This window comes from Solanum lycopersicum, chromosome 12 (assembly GCF_036512215.1).
Source record: "Solanum lycopersicum chromosome 12, SLM_r2.1".
In the NCBI taxonomy this organism is placed as follows: domain Eukaryota; kingdom Viridiplantae; phylum Streptophyta; class Magnoliopsida; order Solanales; family Solanaceae; genus Solanum; species Solanum lycopersicum.
In genome coordinates this window covers 65,481,126-65,505,082 of record NC_090811.1, presented here as the reverse complement: position 1 = coordinate 65,505,082, position 23,957 = coordinate 65,481,126, and the positions used below count along the sequence as shown (strand labels likewise).

General features: G+C 32.7%; 1 protein-coding gene and 1 long non-coding RNA gene across 2 annotated transcripts; one reads left to right on the top strand and one right to left on the bottom strand.

Moving 5' to 3' along the window:
- Positions 1–439: 439 nt before the first annotated feature.
- Positions 440–13,595, top strand: MBP15 (MADS-box transcription factor MBP15). The gene is made up of 7 exons (NM_001365682.1): positions 440–789; positions 11,068–11,146; positions 12,286–12,341; positions 12,413–12,512; positions 12,958–12,999; positions 13,126–13,167; positions 13,257–13,595. The coding sequence occupies exons 1-7, from the start codon at positions 605–607 to the stop codon at positions 13,368–13,370; spliced, it is 618 nt and encodes a 205-aa protein (NP_001352611.1). The 5' UTR covers positions 440–604; the 3' UTR covers positions 13,371–13,595.
- A 4,180-nt stretch (positions 13,596–17,775) lies between these two features.
- LOC138340657 (uncharacterized) lies at positions 17,776–23,193 on the bottom strand. The gene is made up of 2 exons (XR_011213377.1): positions 23,009–23,193; positions 17,776–18,346 (listed from the first exon to the last, which is right to left on the bottom strand). It is a non-coding gene; the product is annotated as an uncharacterized lncRNA (long non-coding RNA).
- Between the last annotated feature and the right edge of the window lie 764 nt (positions 23,194–23,957).

Sequence of the window (23,957 nt, the reverse complement as noted above, 5' to 3'; positions counted from 1 at the left end):
TATTTTATTATTATTTAAATTATAATATTTTATTCATTTTATAAAAAATAATCTAGTTTGATTTAACACGAAATTTAAGAGTATAAAAAATAATTTTTAAAATCTTTAGTCATAAATTAAAATTAGATTAAATGTACAAAATTAATTTTTGATCTTGTGATCTTAAACATGTCACATGAATGACTGAAACTAAAATATTACAAAGAAAAAAAGAAATTATCCTTTTTAAAAAAGACTAAAAAGAAAAGTAGATTATTCTTTTTGAAACGGAGGGAGTATATTGAAAACGAATTAATTCTATGCTATTATTTTAATATTTTTTAACTTTATTTATTATTTTTATTTTTTACCGTAGTTTATCATAATAATTCTAGTTCCTCTTTGTATTTGCACCAAAATATGCCAAGTAAAAAACAGAGAGGGAAGACGAAAAGGGACCGAAGAGATTTAATTAGAGTGAAGTGAGTAAAAGAACAAAAATGGTAACTCTGTAACAAGCGCACACACAAAAGAGAAGAGCTGGGTAGGTGTAACGCCGATGATAGAAGAATCTTCTAGACATCTGAAATTTGTGGATTAGGGCTTTTCATCGGCGAAAAAAAAAATGGGGCGAAGGAAGGTAGAAATTAAGCGAATTCAAGATAAAAATTGCAGGCAAGTTGCGTTCTGTAAACGGAGGAAAGGTTTATTGAAGAAAGCTAAAGAAATTTCCGTTCTCTGCGATGTCGATGTTGCTGTTGTTATCATCTCAAATCGAGGCAGGCTCCATGAATTCTCCAGCAATAACAGGTTTTTTTTTTTTTTTTTCTGTTTTAGTATAATTTTGCTTAAGACTTTAATTGTGGTGACGTGTTGAGTTTTTAGGAAGATGAATAGTTTTTTAGGTTGACACGTTTATCGACAATGAGCTGTCTTAGTGGTGTAGATTTTGGTGTTGATCTTAGTGATATGCATAAGAGGGTTTACTTTTCTTTTTTTGCATGTGATATGTACGATGTCAATATTATAAAATTGGGAAAATAATGAGATACCTCATAGAATATAATAAACTCTTTTGGGAGTAACAAGTAATTGATAGGAGTATAAAAGAGCTTGAGAATATGAGCAAATAACCATACCTAATCACTATATCGCGGATGTAGAGAGACTGTTTACGAAAGATCGTAGGCTTAAGTGCAGTAAAACTCCATATAAAGAAGGTGGGAATGAAGAGAATTCAGCAAATAAAGAAAAGTAATAATAGTTGTTAAAGAATGGATCTTGGGTTGCGTAACTCAACGCCCAAAATCTAGCTGAAGAGATGAGGATGTCCAAACCATATTAAAGAGACCACTCGTCTTGTAAAGAATCGATGTGGAACTCTACTCTTCACACCCTTTAATGCCTCGGGCTGAACATCTGGTGCATGGACAATTTAATATGCGGGAACCGTCATCAGAAATGAGAATTGAGATGGGTCTTGCTCTGTTAAAAAAATGGATCTTGTGTCTAGATCAACCTCAAAACCTAACTCAAAGAAGTGAGGATTGCCTAAGCCACATTAAAGTCGAGATTCTATCTTGTGAATCATCCATGGTCAACAATCACATACATATATAAGTTCATGTTAGAATGACAAAAAGTTAGTAGGCACGAGGTTACTAACAATTTTAGATATCGAATAACCTTTTTAATCGCCTTTCGGTGCTAATGCTTGGGAAATGCATGAATTAGGATAGTTCGTTAGGTGCAAATGAGATATCAAGACATGCTGAAAGATGTATATTGCAACATACCAACTGTGCACCGATATAGCATTGCATCGGCGGGGTGAACCATCAACTGTTTTGGATGGTGAACTTGAACATACGGCGTGGTGATCCCTTTGCCTCAATCATATCTAGTTCTGACTGTATCTCAAGGATGAATCCTGACTATGATTAGACAATCCAATGTGGAACATACTTAACCTCAATCTCCAAAAAGTAGTTAAGTTTGCCACAATTGACGAGGGACTTTACCAGAGGTAAAGTTATCTGATTGTGTAATACAGAATCCGTGCTAATCAATTAATAAAAATAAAAGAGATAATATTTTACAAAAAACACTTAAACTACTAGCATTTCTCGGCATTTAGGCCTCAACTATTATTTGTTCCATTTTTCTACCTGAACTATTGCCATTATGCATTAAAATACACCTCAATTATCCGATTTTTCCTTTTCTTACCTAAACTATCACCATCATTCATTAAGGAAAAGGAAACAACTAATAGTAGAGGTGATTTTTAATAAATAGATTCTTGAAAAATTAAAGTAGGATTAGGGAATAATTGAGAGTTCGGTGTGAAACTCAAGAGAAAGTGTTGATTTGGATTTTTTTCTTCTAATCATTATCTCTAAATAATGAGATAGAATTCCAATCGATACTACTGAACATAAAGATTCATTACTTCAATTGGATGTCTGTGGTAATGCGAGTAATTAATAGATAGGCTTAGCCTAAAGAATTTGAGAATATAAGCACACATTATGAATTTTATTCAATGATGTTTATCACCTAAATATTAAGAGAATGTATCTAACTCTACTAAACTTAAGGAACTAGCATAACCTAATCTTTAAGGAGAAAATTAGATGAATACTGGAACAAACTAAATTTACTTGTAGCAATTAAGTAACAACTAAATAAAAACTAATAAACACGAGTTTATCCTAATAAAGCCAACCATCCAGGAGAATTATAAGAAACACAAAATATATAAAGATGTAAAGTGAAAGGATTCATCATTAAAAAAGTACACTTAAGTTCAATTCAAGCAATAAATTTGAAGTGCACTCAAGTTCAATTCAAGCAATAAATATTTTCTTCCCCGGAAAGGGCATCATAATTTTCCATATCTTATCATCTCCTCCCAAATATGAGCCCCCCCCCCCCCCCCCAATATATAACACCCTAATTATTCTAAGAACAAATGAAAATTCTCCAAACTAAATTTCTCCTCTTTGCAGGACTAGCACACCATGTTGGCTTGATAAAATCTCCCCAATGCATCAGGTTGAATTGATAACTCTAGGAAGCTCCACTTTAGGTGGCACAATGTGTGCATTACTTCAAGTTACTCGTCGTGCTTTGCCTACATTCTAGCATGTGCTCAATAAATTTCCCCAGCGCGTCAAGTATCATCGTTAATTCTAGTTAACTTTGGGTTTTGTGTCTCATATCCGTACGTTGTTTTTTCAAGCAGCTCATCGATGCTTCGCGAACGTTGTAGAAGGGAACACCAAGGCCAGTGCAATGTAATAGACTTGAGTTTTTACCCTAAGTCTAGGCAATCGCATGGAGCCCCCTCCCCCAACCCATCTCTAGTTGGGTCGTTGAGATCACAACATCATTTAATATGGCCCTCCAAGCTTCTTTTAACCATATCTTGAAGTCACTTCAACATGCAACAGTCCGTGAATACATTTGATTTTAGCACGAGTCAATATTTTTTTTGTCCATTCTCGGCCTTATGAAATCATATCATTCTTTTATGATGAAAAGGATTCGTCCTCAAGCTTGACATATCTACATCAAAAGAAATATACCAAAACATTAGGCAAATCATACTGAAGGCCAAACAAGAATCCCTTCGTTGAAATAACATGAAATAATACACATAAGCCTTTTTTATACTTAAATTAGATAGTTACCATCAACAACTATAGAGACATAATCGTTATCTAAGATAATTAAGTCATCCACATGCAACATAAGAATATTATACATTACTTCTACAAATATCTTAGACGAGTGTTTTCAAAGGCATGCTTAAGGCCCAAAGTAAGGCTCAAAAAGTGTTGAGCACATTACCGCACTTAGTGTGCGCTTCATTGTCCTCATCAAGATTGTAACACATATTTTTCTCTTCCAATGAGCTTCTTCTGAAAAGACCACTAAATAATTGATATTTCACTTTCTTTGGGAAAAAATTTCAATTTCTTAGTTCATATTATTTGTCATTCATGTCGAAAAATTTAGAACGAATTAATATATTTGTATTTTCCCCCTCTGTGCCTTTTTTCATTAAAATCCACACTTTGTTTGCACGGAAAGCCCAACAATACTTAGAGCTTTTTTGCATTTTTTGCTTTTGATAACACTTCTTAGATGTTCAAGGAATCCAATTCTCATGCATCATAATGAAGAATGAATCATAATGAACCAAAGACATATCAGACTATAATTCGAGGCTTCCAAGTTAACTCCAAGCTTCGTTTCTAGATCGTGCTACGAGTCCAACAATGGTGGAACATGAGATAAAATCCTCCAAAGGCTTATTGAATGCTTCCCACTTCAAAAAAGTAATCCAAAGTGCTTGTAACTTCTTTGCTTGGCTGAAAGTCAATCGTGTTGTAGGTGTAGCAATGTATGTTTATTATCCCCCTTTTAGAAAATTCTTCAATTATACAACAAAATGAGATAAACCGCTAACATCAGACATCACGCACAAGAGAATCATTAGAAAATTTATCTTAATTACGAGCATTATCATTAATGTGTTTAATAGCTTAGAAGGTTCCTTCATCGGTTAAGAGATCGTAGAAGCTTGTTTTTCTTCATCTTTTTGGGAACCATTCACTCAAGTGAACCTAAAATCCAATCTTGAGGTTAAAAAATAATCCTCTTTGTTTGCTTTCTTCGGTATTCATTTTCTCAAGTTGCGGAATAAAGAATGTTAGTGATGGATATTGGGCATACAAGGAGGGATAGGACTAGAAATGAGGATATTTAGGATAAGGTGGGACATGGGAGTAGTTTTGATTGTGCAAAGCAAGAATGAGATGGCTCAACATGTGAAAAGGAGATGAACTGATGAGTGCGGAGGTTTGAGAGGTTGGCTATGGATGGTTTTGAGGATATGTAGGGGTAGACCAAAGAAGTATTGTGATAGGTGATAAGACATGAAAGGATACCATTTGAGTTTGCCGAGAACATGATCTTAGACAAGATAGTATGGAGGTTGCGAAGTAGCAGTGCGTTGTCTTGTTGTTTGTTCACATTAGTAGTCATAGTACTACTTGGTTAGTCTCTTTTCTATCAATTCTTAATCTATTTTTCTTGTATCTCAATTATTGTATTAGTTTTTGTAGTTTTTGTTTTCTAACTATCTACTATTTTTGTTATTGTCGGTTGTTTTTGTACTTCTGTCACTTCATCTATGAGGTTGCGTTGGACTGGTTTTCCTGAGCTAAGGACTCAGAAAAAATCTCGCTACCTCTGAGGTAGGGATAAGGCCTGCATTTTCATGAATTGTCTTCATGGCTTCATTTTTTTCTTGGCATCCAAACTCACAACTTATTGAGACAATGCAAGTAGATAAAAAAGGGTGAACAAATTCAAGTGAAGACATCAATAGAAGATTGAATATACAATGGTAAGGAAACTTAACCAAAGATAAGTGGTCCTCATATGAGCTAAGCTTACCCCTGACCATGGCTCCAGGTGTTACCGAGTGTACCATCGATCACTTCAATTTGTCCATTGATTTGAAGGTAATAAGAAGAATAAACATCAATTTAGTGTCAAGCTTATCCCATAACCTTTTCGAGAAAGAGCTAAGAAACATCCCTATCACTACTAATAGTTCTCTGATCCCATGCAATTTAAGTGGAAAGTTAATGAATAAGTCAAACAACATCAGTAGAATCTAACTTTTATGACATGGTATGAATTGAGTCATCTTAAATATCCATTAGTTACCACAAAAATGCGCTCTCTTCCTTGAGGGGCTTGCATGAATACGGATTCCTGCTAGCGTCTTCTCTTCCTATCACTTCATTTTGCTCTACAAGTTTGATTTCCTCGTCTTATCAAAGGGTAAGGAAAAGATGGGTTTTTTTCTAGATAAATAAAACACGAAATCCATATTTTTTTAATATATAAATTCGCCCCAGGCAAAAGACTACTAATATAGGATTGGGGGCATAAGATACACTAATGTGGGTGGGATCATCTTTTGATAGATATTTTACGTTTGAATATTGTGTTTTAATAGGAAACAATGTGGTCTCTTTGAAGATCTTGCAACGGAATATGGTTACTTGATCTAGTGTAGAAGTAGAATATATCTAGCAATGGTTTATGCCTATAACAACATGTGAGTTATTTCGGATCATAACATTTTCATAAAGAATTGAAATTTGATTATATTGATGCATCCACTGCCCATTTGAACTCTTTGAGAAACTTCTTTACACATGAACTTATAGTCTAATTTATTGCTTAATATTTTGGGTTTGCACTTGATATATTCACTAGATTTTGTTTCTTTTTAACTTTTTCAACATACTAAATTTCCTCCGATAACATCATAGTGCCCGACCTCTATATGATTTGCAATGGTCATGTTACACACAAAGATATCTCATATGAATGAATGAATGAATGAATGAGATGCATATGTACTTAGTAATTGATATTATGGATATCATTTGCAATCGTCATGTTACACCAATAGAATAAAATGATGCATATGTACTTAGCAATCACAGATTTAGACTTCCTCTCTAGATCCACACCTATATTAAACACCAATGTTCTTATAAAAAATACTGTAAAAATACTTCTTATGGGTCGATATGGCCTACATGTAAACCCAACCCAACTCTACATGAGCTTGATTTAGACAAGCCAAAATAGGCTAGGTTAACAAATTGAACAACATATTTTCATGAGTTAGTTTTGTCACTCCTAATTGTCACACACTTGGAAAAAACTGACTAACAACAAGTGTGAGATGTTTAGTTGTGTGATCGTGAAATGAGTTTGTCAAAAAATCTTTAAGAGCTACTAGGGTACTTCAAAGCTATGTTGCTCAGATTCTTCAAAAATGTCGATGGGTGCGTGTTGGGTCCTCCAAAATAGTGTATTTTTGAAGGATCCGACACGGGTGCGATAATATTTTTGGAGAGTCTAACCAACTTAGCTTTGAAGGCTTCTTTTGTCGGGAAAATTCGTAACATGCATCTGCACTCATATGAGTATCAACGGGTTTCCTAAACATACCATTTTTTTATGGTCTTTTATAGAAAATGACAATTCTATTGCTAGATTGTGTCTCCTAATTGCCTGCAAAGTATATTATTTTTCACAAATCTTTGATTTACGATACTACTCAAGTAAATCATTACTTGTTATTGCAACCAAAAGTATGTGTTTGTCATTGTAAATGTATATAAAACAACATAATGATCAACTTTATTGCAAAGAGTGCCAAATTATTGGACACAAGATATCTCATATGGATGAATAAATAAGAGTTATTATTTGTAGAAGGTAGAAGAAAGATAAGACATATTTTGAGTTGAATTGGTTGTTATTCTTTCAAGTTAATGGGATTAGATAGTTGTTACTAAAAAATGAAAATAAGGAAAAAAACAAATATTATATTACACAATCTCCTAACTGCTTAATTATAAGTGAGAGTATGATTGATAGTTGTTTTAGTACCTTTGTGAAGAGAAATGGGAAGATCAACTGATAGGTACTCGATCAAAGTAGAAAGACGTTAGAGCAGGTAATGAGCCACCATGAGCCACCAGGAGTACTTTGCGTACATGTATCAGAGTTATAAACACTAACTAGATTAGCTAGCTTAGAAGGATGTTGAGGTCGTCGGGAATAGACTTTAAGAGATGAAGGTGGACTGGAGGTCGAAATAGTTGGAATTGGAAGCACTTATAATTAGGAGATAATACAAAGAAGTCTCAAAAAAGAAAAACGATAGAGATCAAATACTTATTTGTAGAGGGATCAAAGAATTTATAACCTTTTTATAGATGAAAATACCCGAGGACACATTTAAAAGCCTTATGTTGAAGTTCATCCTTTTTAGGAGTAAGGTTATGAACAAAACAGGTGCAATAAATACATTTAGAAGAAAGGGAAACAAATTTTGGCCTAGATAAAGGATTGAGTTGTGGACTCTTGTACTAGAAAATAGATTAAGGCATCTGATTGATCGAATAACAAGAGGTGATAATGTCGTCACCCCAAAAACACAAAAGAATATGATTCTGAATGAGCAATATCTAATTTGTTTCAATTAGTTGTGTGTTCATTCGCTCAACAACTCCAAATCATTTAGGAGTATGTGCACAAAGACAAGTGTAATATGCCCTGGGATAACATAAAGAATCTTCAGGCATTATCATTGATTAACTTCTAAATGGAAAATACCAAATTGATTGTGAATTACAGCACAAAATTTTTGAAAGATAAGAATAACTTAGATCTAGTTTTCATTAAAAATAGCCGTATGAATCGAGAATATTCATCGATTAAAAATCACAAAATAATGAAATCTTAAGAAAGATTTGATACAACTTGGATTTGTATTTTCGGTAAAGTCAGCCTTTACCTTTTATGATATCAGAGCTGACAAAAGTCCTGAGATCAAATCTCACCGCTACCTATATCAAAAAGAATTTTCACCTGCTTAGAACTTGAAGAAAGGAATCAAGCCCACATGTGGGGGTGGGGGGAGGGGGGGTCTGTTGAGAATACAACTAAATAATAAAAAGTGTGTTCTCTCTAACAACTTATGTTTTTAGATGAGATGGTCACATATTTTAACAATGATTCATTTTTTTTTCCACAAAAGAAGTACGGATGAAGCAAAGAAGTAAAAGTCTCTTAACAGACATGAGAGAGTGATATGTGGGAAGCAAAGAAGTAATGGAAAAGGGCCTAAAATATCCTCAGTATTGGAAATGGTACAAAATTACCCTTCATCCACCTATTGACTCCAAAATACCCTTCTCACCCATCTATTGGCTCCAAAATACCCTTGTCATCCACCTTTTGGTTCAAAATTGACCACTTATTTAACGGTTTTAAATTTAAACTATTTAAATATTTTTTTAAATACGTGGCGCTAAATAAATTCACTATCCACCCATTACTAATTAAACTCCTCCAAATTAATAAACCCGTCACATTATTAATGCAACAACTGAAAATCTATTACCAATTGAGTGTTTTTAAAAATTTGAGGTGAAAATATCGATAGAAGTAAACTATCATACATTCAAGTTTCTAAATAAAAATTATCGATAAACTTAAAAGTCTGACTATGTTCATCTTAACTATCATTACGTCTCAATTATGTGATGTTACTTCATAGGTAAAAAAATTTCAAAATAATATATTAAAAGTTTTAAAAGAAATCATAAATATTTATAAAATTATATTTAAAAAAGGTACATGAATTAATTCGGGGATGTATTAATTCTTTACCTTTAATCATAAATTTCTAATTCAATCTTGAAAGAGAATCCTATTGAAAGTGTCGTCCTAAATAAGCGGCTCAACCTAAATTTAATTGGGGTTTCGATTTGGACTCGAATAATTTTGGATGTCATTTTTAAGAATCTATAATTTCATCGTGTTTTAGTAGTGTTTATGGCGATTTTGATATTATAATTCGATTATTAATTGAGTGGCGTTTAGTTAGTAATGTGTGGATAGTGGGTTGATTTATAAATTATATTAATAAATTAAATTATAACCAATAGTTGAACGCCAAGTATTTTAAGATATTTAAAGAGTTTAATTTTAAAACAATTAAATAAGTGGTCAATTTTGAACTCAAAGGTAGATGACAAGGGTATTTTGGAGCCAATAAGTAGATGACAAGGGTATTTTGGAGTCAATAAGTGGAGTCAATAAGTAGATGACAAGGGTATTTTGAGCCAATAGGTGGATGAGAAGGACATTTTGGAGCCAATAGGTGGATGAAGGGTAATTTTGTACCATTTTCAATACTTCAAGGGTATTTTAGGCCCTTTTCCGAAGAAGTAAAGAACCGGACGTAGGAATGACTTATTTCTCTAGACGAAGATTCAGAAAAAACAAAGAGAACCAACCAATTAACCAAAATAAGAGGAGAAAGAAAATAAAGGAATTTAGATCAAATTTAAATGACAAGAAAAAAGAGAGAAGTGTGACTCGACAATGTTTTGATATGGTTGTTTTAGCAATCAGTTGATCGATCCCCTCCTTTTTTGGTTTCAGCAACTCATATCGAAAAAGAAATGTAACATTCAGAGAGAGGGCCAGAACTCAATGCTCTAATACCATGAGAAATTAGAAGAAGCAAAAGAGGATACACTGGGAAATGAATAATTGACAATTCCATCAAGTTAATAGAGGATATAATAGTAGTTATAGATAATATACACAAGGAAAGAAGCTAATAAATATTACACAATCTCCTAACTTTTTAATTATAGGAATTAGAGAATATTCTCATATCTACACTAACTAATTATATCATATTTAAATATTCTCATAGTTGCATTATCTAATTATACCATATTTAACAAAATGACATTATCAAAATCATGCTTCCGCTATCTGAAAAATGCATAATGAAGTAAAAGATCACAAAATGCAACACAAACAAGGGCGAACCAAGTGCTTGCTTAAATGAGAAACTAATCAAATCCAATTTGAGACACGTATGGAGAAGAGAGATTTCGACCCTACAAGCCCTAAGATGGAACGACTTTTTGGCCGTTGCACTAACATGTAGTTTAGCCATATAGTTGGGTTGCCATTTCTCAAACTTTTCTATAACTTAGGGTATACTTTTAGGAGTCGTTTGGTGTGAGGTATAAGATATAATAATTTTAGTGATAAAATGCATGACTGTTTTATCCTGCGTTTGGTTTGAGGTATTAGGCATTTATGGGATTATTTGTTCCACCATTTGTACCTTATGGGATAAGTTACCTTGTATACATTGGATAATTAACCCAAGATCACTTATTCCCAACCAAACTACCCTTAGAAAGCCTAGTTTTGGATCTCTCTCCCCTCCAACCTATACCTTATTAATTAGAAGGGGGCTTCACATTTGTTATCCATGTAAAAGATATTTTCGATGGCTTAATGCCTAATGCCCAAAGAGATTGGACACTATTAAATATGTTTGGTTTCTGGTGCACTATTAAGTTTAAACCTATACAAATTGATTTGTTCCCGATAATATTTTCCTTACACTTAGCCACTAACAATTATATCTGATAATATCTTTTCCAGTCTGACAGAAATGCTTCAACGATACAAAAGCCACGTCGAAGCAGAAAAAGAGATCTCTACAGAAATCCAGGTGGCAGAGGTAGTTGATTAGTTGACTGCTATCAACTTATATTCTAGTGAACTAGAATCCTCTCTTGATGCATGAAATAACTGCTCTTGTGTGTCCATATATTTAAGTTATCAATTAATTTGGTTACACTTTGCATACTTCTGATGTTAAGTAACTTTGAACTTGCATCGTTGAAAAGAGGGAGCAACCTTGAACTGATCAATATCTAGACGGAACTATTCTGGATAAACTTTGAAATACATGTAGTTCTTGCTTTGTTAAAAGGGCCGTAGATACTAAGAGTTTTATAACTTATGACTCATAAGCGTAAGCCATAAGTTAGGAATCTTAACTTATGATTATTGACTTATTTTTGTTATTTTGTCTAAGAACGAGTGCTTTAAAAGCTATTAAGATAAGTCTATCTAAACAAGCTCTAAATTAGTGATTGTCCATAGATTTCATTTGGAACTTGAAAAGAAATGAGTTCTTAAAGTTTGTTGAAAAATAGTTTTGGAACTTGGATTTGTATTTGGACATAGAAAGATTTGAAGATGCATTTTTATTTTTTTGGGGGGGGAAAATTGAAATTCCGTGAGTGGAAATGAAATGTCACCCAAGAATTGCTCAAGACCAGTTTTTGGAACTTGAATGAAGATAGATTTTCTAAAACTGACCAAATTTCAGGAACAAACAATGTTTGAATTTTTTCTTTTACGAAAATCTACTCCAAAGTATATGGACATAAGGGAGCTATATATACATGTTAGCTTTGATGTGCCACCTCCTGGAATGGAAGGTCCAAATTATAATAATGCTATATGGACATAAGGGAGCTATATATACATGTTAGCTTTGATGTGCCACCTCCTGGAATGGAAGGTCCAAATTATAATAATGCTTACTCTTCATCAAAGTCATGCTGCTGTTCGATTGAAATTTACCTACTAATAACACTCAAATAGTATTTCATCAAATCGTGAAACATGCTCTGACTGGTTGTTCATTGATGTAGCTGATACGGTTGATTAGTAATTTATCATCAATTCATTGCGTATTTTGCAATGTATCGACAATAATCATTTGTGTGTTGTTAATGTTATACCTTGGATAATCATACTTACATCTTTTGTGCTGAAAGTTTTCCAATAATTTTGAGGTGGAAATAGCACTCTAAATACTCAGGGTTCATAACAATGGGAAAACTGCTACAAACAACAGAAAGGTACTTATCTTATTCTTCACTTTTGTTTCTTAAAGCTTATGCTCCATTGATTCTGTGTCTCAATTTAACAGGCAACTCGAGGAAACTAATGATGATGTTCTCACTGTGACTGACCTTATCCATTTGGAGAACGAACTTCAAACTGCTCTAATACAACTCAGATCTAGAAAGGTATTTCTACTTTCCTCTGTACCTCGCCCGGTCGCCCCTGCATCATTTGGAACTCTGGAAAGTTGTCACAACGTCGTGTGTTCTAATGCTTTGTTTCAGGATTTATTTTCTAATCCAAATAGTATGAAACCATAATTAATTGTGAATTCCTCCGGTTATATCCAGGGGCGAAGCAAGCTTGCGCCTATAGTGTTTATCCAAAACCCCCTCTGACAAAAAATTATACTATTTATACATGGTAGATGTGAACCTCCTTTCAGCTAGTTCATGTGTTTACTATCTTTGCTCTGCCACCGGCTATACCTCTTATTTTTGCCTACTTTCGCTTTGTCTTTCATAGGCATTTGCATTTATTTTTAAAACAATTTTCGACTTCAGTATTATAATCTGGTTCTCAGTTAGTACCTCAGAATGAAGCAACTCTTAATAGTTTTATTTTCTGCAGACACATTTGTTGCTTGAATCTGCTAAGGGTCTTCATGAGAAGGTACGTTTTCATTTCCACTGGCATCTTCAGAGCAGCATTGATTCCCTGAACTTCGACTCACATATATCGTTAATATCATGTTAATTTTTCCAATAGACTGAACACGATACCCTTTAATTATCGCAGGAAAAACTGCTGCAAGAGGAAAAGAAACATCTGGAGGACAATGTAAAAATATTACCTCACAGAATCTGGTCTTCAGTTCTTGTTTAGACCTCTTTCTAACTAACAACATGCATTATATGTCCATAATGCAGATAGCTAGTATCAAGAAAAACACAAAAGTGAATGAGATGTCTACGGATTTCGCTGACTTTCCAGCACCCCATTCGATTTCTGGACAACAGAGAATAACCCTGAATTTCCTCTAGTACTTGTCGAATAGCCCCAGGGGAATAACCTGTGAAATGAGCCAGAGTCGAGATGCATCTGGAGATAACTAATATTGTGCAGCTTCTATAGAACTAATTATTGTTTCTATTTTGATGATGAACATTTAGATTTGTACAATCACTTTGTTGGGAACATTTACTTCAAACAAAAATATTGTAAATTGGTTTTGACAAGCCTAATTTTCCATCTTTTTCTGAGTGAAATACTCTTCGATGGCGATCAACGGGTCGGTAGGGAAGGAGTATATCTTGTCTTCAAAGTGAGAAAATATAACAAATGCTCAAGTTTGGCTTTAAAAGTTAAATTTCAGGCAAAAATTGTGTTAAGGTAGAGTTAGCTTGAAGGGTAAAGAAATATTTTCAGGCTTTTTAAAAAATTAAAGAGCAATACTGCAAAATGAATTCAAAATATGAAATACTTCGTATTTTGATACCTGGTCAACTGTAATAGTACTATCGGACTTTTGAGTGTGCGTAGGGGTGCGATTTTATATATTATCGATTTTCGGTTCTTAAATATGCTAACCCAATAACAAATTAATGAGATATTTTTAATCGATTTTTTATCATTATTGATTTGATTTTTGGTTTATCCAATAAAAAATATTCATAAAATATTATATGTCTTTTCACTTCTCTAAAAGTATTGATATAATGAAACAAATACGAAGATTATAATTACGTGTTATTAACAAAATATAGTATGATGAACTAAAATAAACTAGTTCAATAAGACTAAAACTAAAACTAAAATCAAATAGCTATAATTGTGAACCTCTTACTTTAATCTTTAGATTTACACAAATAAAGTGTCTTAGTGTGAAGTTGGTAGAGTACTAATAATTTGATATAGTTATAGTATCTAATTACATATTAAATAATTAAATATTTGATAATTAAAAAGGATAAAATAATAAATTATAACTGTCTTATTGGATTATCGATTTAACGAATAACCTAATAATAAAAATCGATACATAATAAAAAAAATTATAAATAGACTAATAATTCAATAACAATTTTTTCATTTCAATTTATCGATCGATTCAATTTTTACACGCCCTTAAAAATACTCAAAATATAATATGTCATCTAGCAAATCAATATATACGAATACGAGGTAAAAGCACGGGTTACATTTCTTTTTTCTTACTTTTATTAGAAAAAGTCTCTTTTATTATTATTTCATAAAACTTGTTTATCTAGCAAATATTTTTTAAAATAATTTTATCAAATAAACATACGAAAATTAAAAAATCATTCAAAAATTGAAAAATATTTTTTGAAAAATATTTAATAAAATATTTTTCGAAAAATATTTAATACATATCTTAAATTTTGCAAATTGGAAGTAGTGAGCAAGACATCCAAACTGGAGTGGAAACTTTGATAGACGGCCTTATAACCTGAGGCCAAACTACGTGTTCGATCAAAATCAATAATTCTAATCGAAATTTACTTTCAATATATACGATAAATCATTAATTTTGAACTTTAAATTCATAATGAATAAACTTCAAATTTCAACTTTACTTAAAAAATCAATTATTCAGAACAATAAAATTCAAAATTTATTATTAAAAAAAGAGTAAAATGAGTTGGTTAGAACTTACATATAATTTGATGAAGAAATGCAATGCAGCGTTTCTTCTCAAATAATTTTTCCACTAATTTAGACTTTCCTCTCACTGTGGGTTTTCCGTACAAAATACGGGTTTTTTTTCTCATTGAGAAACGATAACACACTTGTTCATGTGCCACATATATAGCTCAAGGTGAAGATTTTTTTACATTAAATAATAATATACTTTTATTATAATGAAAAATATTATATATATATATATATATAAATTAATCATTATTAAATGTAATTTTTTTTTTTAAATAGTTACTCCCACCGTCCATAATTGTTTGTCATGTTAGGCTCATGCACACGCATCAATAAAAATTTAATACAATGTGTAATTTGACTAATATAACCCTATAAAAAAATCAAAGTCTACATTATCATTAAGGGTAAATTTGAAAAAAAGTGATTAATTGTTTCTTGTTATTTAAATTGTCAGTTAATCTTGAACATTTTTATTTAATACACCTGCCAAACAATTGTGGACGAGGGAGTATCAAATATGCTATTTACTTGTCATTTTTACATATAAAAACATCAGTATAGCATATTTATTTATATTTTATTTTCGCATTAAATTATTTTTCAGAAAAGCTAAAACTACATATCAATTAATAAAAATAGTGTGATAAAATAGTCAAATCGAGCATTATTTTCTTAGTGGACTCATTAAATTTAATGTGACTATTCTATTAAATTGTCATTAATCTAAAATTCAATTAAAATATTATGAATTATAATATAAAAATACATATCAAAATTTAAAAATATTAATTTATTTGATTTAAGAGATATGCTCTAGATAGTTCATAAATGCAATAAATAAATGAATAAATTAAGAAAAAAACAAGTTTGGCCTTCGGCGTGCAAAACACCACGTCGCAACTACGTACATCGAGGAAATCTTTTTATTATTATCTTTTATTCATCTATCGTTATTTTTATTAAAGTTTAACTAATAAAATTTACGTAATGAATTTTAAAAATAAAGTAATTTCTTATTAAAAATAAATTTCATATTTTAAAGTTTTGATTTGAAAATTTTACTTTAAAATAAAAAAAATATTTATCACTCAACACACTGTAAGAAAACTGTAAATTATATACAAATTTTTTTGAGAATTAGCATAAAAATTTACAGAAAAACAAATTTTCAATAAATATTCATATTAATTTCCGAAAAAATTCTCATGTAATACACGATTTTTATGTAACGATAACAACTGGTTCGAGATTTCGAATAGTTGAGCACTATAGTATGTGCCACGTAACAACTACGTAGACAAACTGTCAATATTGATTCGTCTATCTGATATAGTAGTTTCCTATTTATTTATTTCTTTAAAAAAAATAAACATATTGTAAGTATTAAAATTAGTATTTGATCATAATTTTACACACAAAACTAGAATAACTATTGCAAATTAAAGCTTGATTACCATGTATATTATTTATAAATACTACTAAACTTTATTATTTGAATGGAATAGAGTTGTTTTGAATCTAAATAAGTCAAATTTGAATGGTTAAATCGTCTGAATTTATTAATTTACTTAAAATGTATTTAGGCCGAGTTAAATTAACTTTTAGATGAGTGATTCGAGGATCGTTAGTGGCGTATTTCTCAAACTGTGCGAAGTATTCGAAATCTTGATCTCTTTATGAAATTTACTAGGGTTTAGGGTTGAGTAGCTTCCAAGAATTCTAATCTGAGTTGATCACAATTTGTAGAGTTCCAACTCGAATCAAACGCATTTCATTGCAAAGTTCCACATAATTTCAATGTCTTCAAATTTATCCTTAATTAGTCTTGATGAATTATAGTTAATTTAAATTTAGTATTATCTTAAATAGCACGAAGCCTATTGGTTGCTACAAATAATTTGTATATGTTTAGACCTTTCAGTTTAACTTATAGTTATGAAAATAAGTATATTTAATCACATTGAATCACTCATATATTAGTTCAGTAAACATGAACTTAGCCTATTTTAACTCATAAAAATATAAAGTAAATATGAAAACCATATTTTACCATAAAACCAACTCAAATTTGTAAAAAAAAATGATACGTTTTTTATTTTGTACCTTTCATACAATCAAATATTTGGTATAATGGAAGGGTCGCATGTAGGGTGGTGTAGCATAATGATATTAATAATACACATCTTAATATATAATAGAGTGTAAAATTATTAATTGCATTAATTATACATAATGTGACTAAATAAAATAGAATTTGGAGTCTAAAGGACAAAAGAAAATTGAAAGAAATTCCAAAGGAGTACATTAAAAAAAATTCTAACCAAAAAGGCAAAATCGCTCCTATAAAAACGATTTATTATATTTTTTGAAATCGCTGTCTCGTAGCAATTTATTTTAACGGCATTAAGTCAAATCGCTCCTTGAATATATTTTTTTCAGCGATTTCTGTTATGTGTTTTTTTTTAACTTTTCTTTTAAATGGAAAAGAATTTATTTTTACGAAATCGCTGTCAAAGCAATGATTTTATTGAGTTTTTTATTTTTTAATTGTGTATTTAAATCGATGTCTTTGCAGCGATTTTAGTGAACTTTTTTTTTTAATTTTGTATTGTAAACCGCTACCTTTGCAGCGATTTTCGAATTTTTTCATTTGATGCATGTTTGCCCAATTAAAGCACTAATCATATGTTGTGAATGTTCCAAATCAGTTTCACTGGTTGTTTCCTAATGCTTTCACCACTTTAAAAATGAAAATTGTTGCCTTAACAGCGATTTCATCTTTACAAAAAGAGAAGAATTTTCATTAAAATCGCTGCAAAGGCAGCGATTTACAATACAATTTTTTTTATAAAAAAAATACGTGTTGGAAAAACGCGGACAAGCACAAAAGTATATATGGTAAAAGTAATGAAAATAAAATGGAAAAACAACGACACCAAGAAGTTTACGTGGAAACCCTTCTGAATAAGGAAAAAAACCACGGGCCAAGAGGAGCAATTGATATTATTATAGTAAGGAATTTTACATTGTGTAGTCACGAATACAACACTCAAAGTGACTACTACACACACAAAAGGAACAACACTCTTTTGGTTTCCGTCTAACTAAAATATCGCTCACACTCTATTTTTCTTCACAGACTATTTTCTTATATAGTCTATGGAATACCTCACTTTGCTCTCAAAATGGTTTTTCTCTCTAACTTGGTGTATTCTACAAATGAGCAAGAATGCTCTATTTATAGAAGGATAAAACCATGCCTATGTCACTAATGACATATGTAAACATAGCAAAGTCAAGAATGGTTGCAAATCTTACCAATTTGCCAACTACCAAATCTTTTCTTTTCAACTCAATTACTATTCCTTTTTAACAATTGCTTGTACCAATTGAATAGCTTAAGTTGACTAAAACAATGGGATGGATTCAACAAATCTCCCCCTCCAGTCCCATTTACTGGAAGAAGGTATCTTCAACTTCTTTAGAGAGAGCTCATACCCACAAGTTCTTTGCATAACTCGAACTTGTCTTTCGGTATCATCTTGGTCAACATATCTGCAGGATTTTCACTTGTGTGAATCTTTTTGACGTGAAATGATTCATTCTCCACTTTCTCACGAATCCAATGATATCTGACGTCAATGTGTTTTGTTCTTGCATGGTATATGGAGTTCTTGCTCAAGTCTATTGCACTCTAGCTGTCACAATAGACAATATACTCCATTTGATTCAAACCAAGCTCTTGAAGAAATCGCTTTAGCCATATCATCTCCTTGCCGGCTTCAGTAGCCGTAATATACTCAGCTTCAGTTGTAGATAGTGCAACACACTTCTGCAACTTTGACTGCCATGATATAGCTCCCCCTGAAAAAGTAAACAAATATCCAGTAGTGGATTTTCTATTATCAAGGTCACCTGCCATATCAGAATCTGTATAGCCTTTCAAAATTGGATTTGATGCTCCAAAACACAAGCATTCATCTGAGCTTCCTCTAAGATACCTGAGTATCCATTTCACAGCTTCCCAATGCTCTTTTCCCGGATTTTCGAGAAATCTACTGACAACACCAACTGCGTGAGCAATATCAGGTCTAGTGCACACCATTGCATACATTAGACTTCCGACAACGGAGGAATATGAAACTTTGGCCATGTTCTCTTTTTCCTCCCTAGCTGCAGGACACATCTTTTTGCTCAACTTCATATGACCAGCAAGAGGTATACTAACAGGCTTAGCATTCTTCATATTGAAGCGCTCCAGTATGCGTTCAATGTACTTCTTCTGGGACAAATAAATCTTCCTTTTATCTCTAAGACGAGTACTTCTCATGCCCAAAATTTGCTTGGCATGACCCAAGTCTTTCATAGAAAAAGACTTACACAAATCTTTCTTTAGCTCGTCAATCTTGGAAGTATTTTTGCCCACAATCAACATATCATTCACATACAACAAAAAGATGATAAAATCATTGTCAGAAAATATTTGTACAAATACGCAATGATCTGAAGAAGTCTTCTTATAACCTTGCTCCCCCATAACATATTCAAACTTTTTGTACCACTGTCTAGGAGATTGTTTTAGGCCATAGAGACTCTTTTTGAGTTTGCATATAAAATTTTCTTTACCATCTACTTTGAAGCCCTCAGGTTGTTCCATATAAATCTCTTCTTCTAGGTCACCGTGAAGGAAAGCCGTCTTCACATCCATCTGCTCAATCTCTAAATTAAGACTAGCAGCCAAACCTAGAACTGTGCGAATCGAGGACATTTTCACAACAGGAGAAAATATTTCGTCAAAATCCATACCTTTCCTTTGACCGAATCCCTTAACAACCAATCTAGCTTTGTACTTGGGCTTCAAGTTGTGTTCTTCAACTTTAACTTTGAACACTCACTTGTTCTTCAAAGCTCTCATGCCCTTGGGCAATTTTACCAACTCATAAGTGTGGTTCTCATGCAAAGACTTCATCTCGTTTTGCATGGCTTCAATCCATTGATTTTTGTGCTCATCTTCCATGGCCTCCTCATAACATTGAGGTTCTTCCCCGTCAGTGAGTAACACATACTCATTGGGTGAATAACGGGAGGAAGGAAACCGCTGTCTTGTGGACCTCCGAAGCGGAATATTTGATTCGTCCACAACTTCATGAACAACAGGATCATCAATAACAATATCATTGTTATTATCAACATCAACATGTTGATTTGATACATGATTCTGGGCGTCACCATGATTATCAAACCCAATAACATCATGCACACTTGTGTGAGGAACTTCATCATGATGAACTATACCATCAAAACTTGAAGATTCTACCTTCTCCGCTTTGTCAATATCTTCAATTATTTGATTCTCCATGAAAATAATATCACGGCTTCTCACAAGTTTCTTTTCAATTGGATCATATAGCCTGTAACCAAATTCATCTAGGCCATATCCAATGAAGATGCATTGCCTTGTCTTGGCATCTAATTTTGACCTCTCATCTTTTGGCACATATACAAAAGCTTTGCAACCAAATACTCTCAAATGGTCATAGGAAACATCCTTTCCATACCAAACACTATTTGGCACATCACTTTGCAAAGTAACAGCAGGAGATAGATTAATAACATGTGCAGCGGTCAATAAAGCCTCACCCCAAAATGAGTTCGGCAACTTTGCTTCAGAAAGCAAACATCTAACTCTTTCCATCAAGGTCCTGTTCATCCTCTCAGTCAAACCATTAAGCTGAGGAGTCTTGGGAGGAGTCTTCTGGTGTCTAATACCTTGATGCTTGCAGTATTCGTCAAATGGTCCACAATATTCACCACCATTATCAATACGAATACATTTCAATTTCTTTCCAGTTTCTCTTTCAACTGAAGCCTGAAATTGCTTAAAGACACCTAACACTTGGTCTTTAGTCTTCAAGACATAGACCCAAAGTTTTCTCGAGCAATCATCAATGAAGGTGACAAAGTAAAGTGCACCACCCAATGTCTTTGTCTTCATTGGACCACATAAATCAGAGTGCTCTAACTCAAGCAACTCTGTCTTTCTCGAAGGAGGGGAGGACTTAAAGGAAACTCTATTTTGTTTACCAGCCAAGCAGTGCTCACATTTTTCTAATTTAGCACTTTGGAAATTTGACAATAATTTCTTCTTGGCTAGAACATTAAGTCCTTTCTCGCTAATGTGGCTAAGCCTCTTGTGCCATAATGTTGAAGAGCTATCGCTCTCAACTACATTCACCATATCAACACAAGCAGAGGCCGTAGTCCAGTATAGACCACGACGTTTGTTACCACGAGCCACAACCAAGGAACCCTTAATGAGCTTCCATTTTCTATCACCGTTGGTACTAACATATCCTTCATCATCTAAAACACCAACAGAAATTAGGTGCAGACGAACATCAGGAGCATGTTTCACATTGTTCAAAACTAGTTTAGTTCCAATACTAGTTTCCAAACAAATTGTACCAATACCAACCACCCTAGAAACAGTCTCATTACCCATACTCAAGGTTCCAAAATCACCAGGAGTGTAGGAAGAGAAAAAATCCTTCTTTGATGTCACATGAGATGCGGCACCAGTGTCCACAACCCAGCTTGACTCATCACAAGCAATATTTATCATGTTTGCATCAAGAACGGTAACAAGATCTTCGGTGGTAACGGTGGCTAGGCAATTTTCATTGCCATCTTGTTTAGTTTCCTCTTTATTGTTCTCCCTCTTCAACTTCCTGCAGAACTTCTTTGTGTGCCCTTTCATGCCACAATGATAGCACTCAATATCCTTAAGTCTGCCTTTGGATTTGCTCCTATTTTGTTCTCTATGCTGAGAACCACGAGTTTTATTTCTCCCCCTGGGGCCAGTTATCAGGACATCCGACGAAGAGGAACTTTGAGTTTTTCTTATCATCTCTTCGTTCAAGACACTACTCTTGGCGGAATCCATAGAGATCACACCATCCGGAGCAGAATTTGACAATGACGTTCTAAATGTTTCCCATGAATCTGGTAGGGAACCAAGTAGAAGCAAGCCTTGAATTTCTTCATCAAATTTGATGCCCATAGCAGATAATTGGTTCATTATCCCTTGAAAATTATTCATATGGTCTGTCATCGGCGAACCATCATGATACTTCAAACTCAACATCTGCTTTATTAAGAACATTTTGTTGTTGCCAGTCTTTCGAGCATACAAACTTTCAAAATGCTCCCATAGGGTTCGAGCATGTGTTTCCCCAGAAATATGGTTCAACACATTATCGTCGACCCATTGCCTAATGAATCCACAAACCTGTTTATGCAACAGATTCCACTCTTCATCTGTTATATTATCAGGCTTTACAGTGGTAAATACTGGTTTATAAAAATTCTTGACATAAAGCAGATCTTCCATTTTCCCCTTTCAAATGGCATAATTAACACCATTCAAAGTAACCATTCTACTTGTGTTGACTTCCATTGTTTTCCCAAAAAATATAGTTATTTCAAATCAAAGTAAATCTTTTCTGATGTGGAAGTTCAGACAGTGCTGCAACCACAGAGCATACTCAGATAAAACCTTGGCTTTGATACCAGTTTGTTGGGAAAACGCGGACAAGCACAAAAGTATATATGGTAAAAGTAATGGAAATAAAATGGGAAAATAACGACACCAAGAAGTTTACGTGGAAACCCTTCTGAATAAGGGAAAAAACCACGGGCCAAGAGGAGCAATTGATATTATTATAGTAAGGAATTTTACACTGTGTAGTCACGAATACAACACTCAAAGTGACTACTACACACTCAAAAGGAACAATACTCTTTTGGTTTCCGTCTTTACTAAAATATCGCTCACACTCTATTTTTCTTCACAGACTATTTTCTTATATAGTCTATGGAATACCTCACTTTGCTCTCAAAATGGTTTTTCTCTCTAACTTGGTGTATTCTACAAGTGAGCAAGAATGCTCTATTTATAGAAGGATAAAACCATGCCTATGTCACTAATGACATATGTAAACATAACAAAGTCAAAAATGGTTGCAAATCTTACCAATTTGCCAACTACCAAATCTTTTCTTTTCAACTCAATTACTATTCCTTTTTAACAATTGCTTGTACCAATTGAATAGCTTAAGTTGACTAAAACAATGGGATGGATTCAACAATACGTTCACTAAAATCGTTGCAAAGGCAGCGATTTAAAGTACACAAAACCCCAATAAAATCGTTTCCAAGGCAGCAATTTTAAAAAAATATAATAAATCGCTCCTCCAAGAGAGATTTTGCTTAACACCGTTTAAATAAATCACTACATGAGTAGTGATTTTGCCCTTTTGGTTAGATTTTTTTTTTATGTACCCTTTTGCATTTTTTTTCAATTTTTTTTGCCCTTTAGGCTCCGCACTCAAATAAAGTATTGCTAATACACGAAATTGATGCATATATTATTTTTGTTAATATATTCTACCAAACAACATCTAAAAAATTAAAGCTTAAATTAAATTCTAAAATTTTCTAATACATATAAAGCCAGTGGCAAGCCACTGAGGGTGTCGACACTCCTTCATCTGAAAATTACACTATTTGTAGCTAGAGTAAAAATGTTTTTTGGTATATATATATTATATATTGACTCCTCTTGATTTCTACATGATTTTACTTCTTTATATTTTAACACCCCTAAACTAGAGTTCTGACTCCACTACGGTATATATATATATATATATATATATATATATATAAAGAACCGAAAGAAAAGAAGTAATTCTAATTATATCCAAAAAAAAACTATTAGTCACTCGTTGTATATACAATGTGTGTATATGTGTTGCATCTTATGTATCAAAATGTATATACACTACTATATATCATATTATATATACTTAAAAAAGATATATATAATGTAGAAATGGAAAAAATTGTACGGTGGCTGGGAGGAAATGGTTTAAAAGGGAAAAGGGTTAGAAATATAC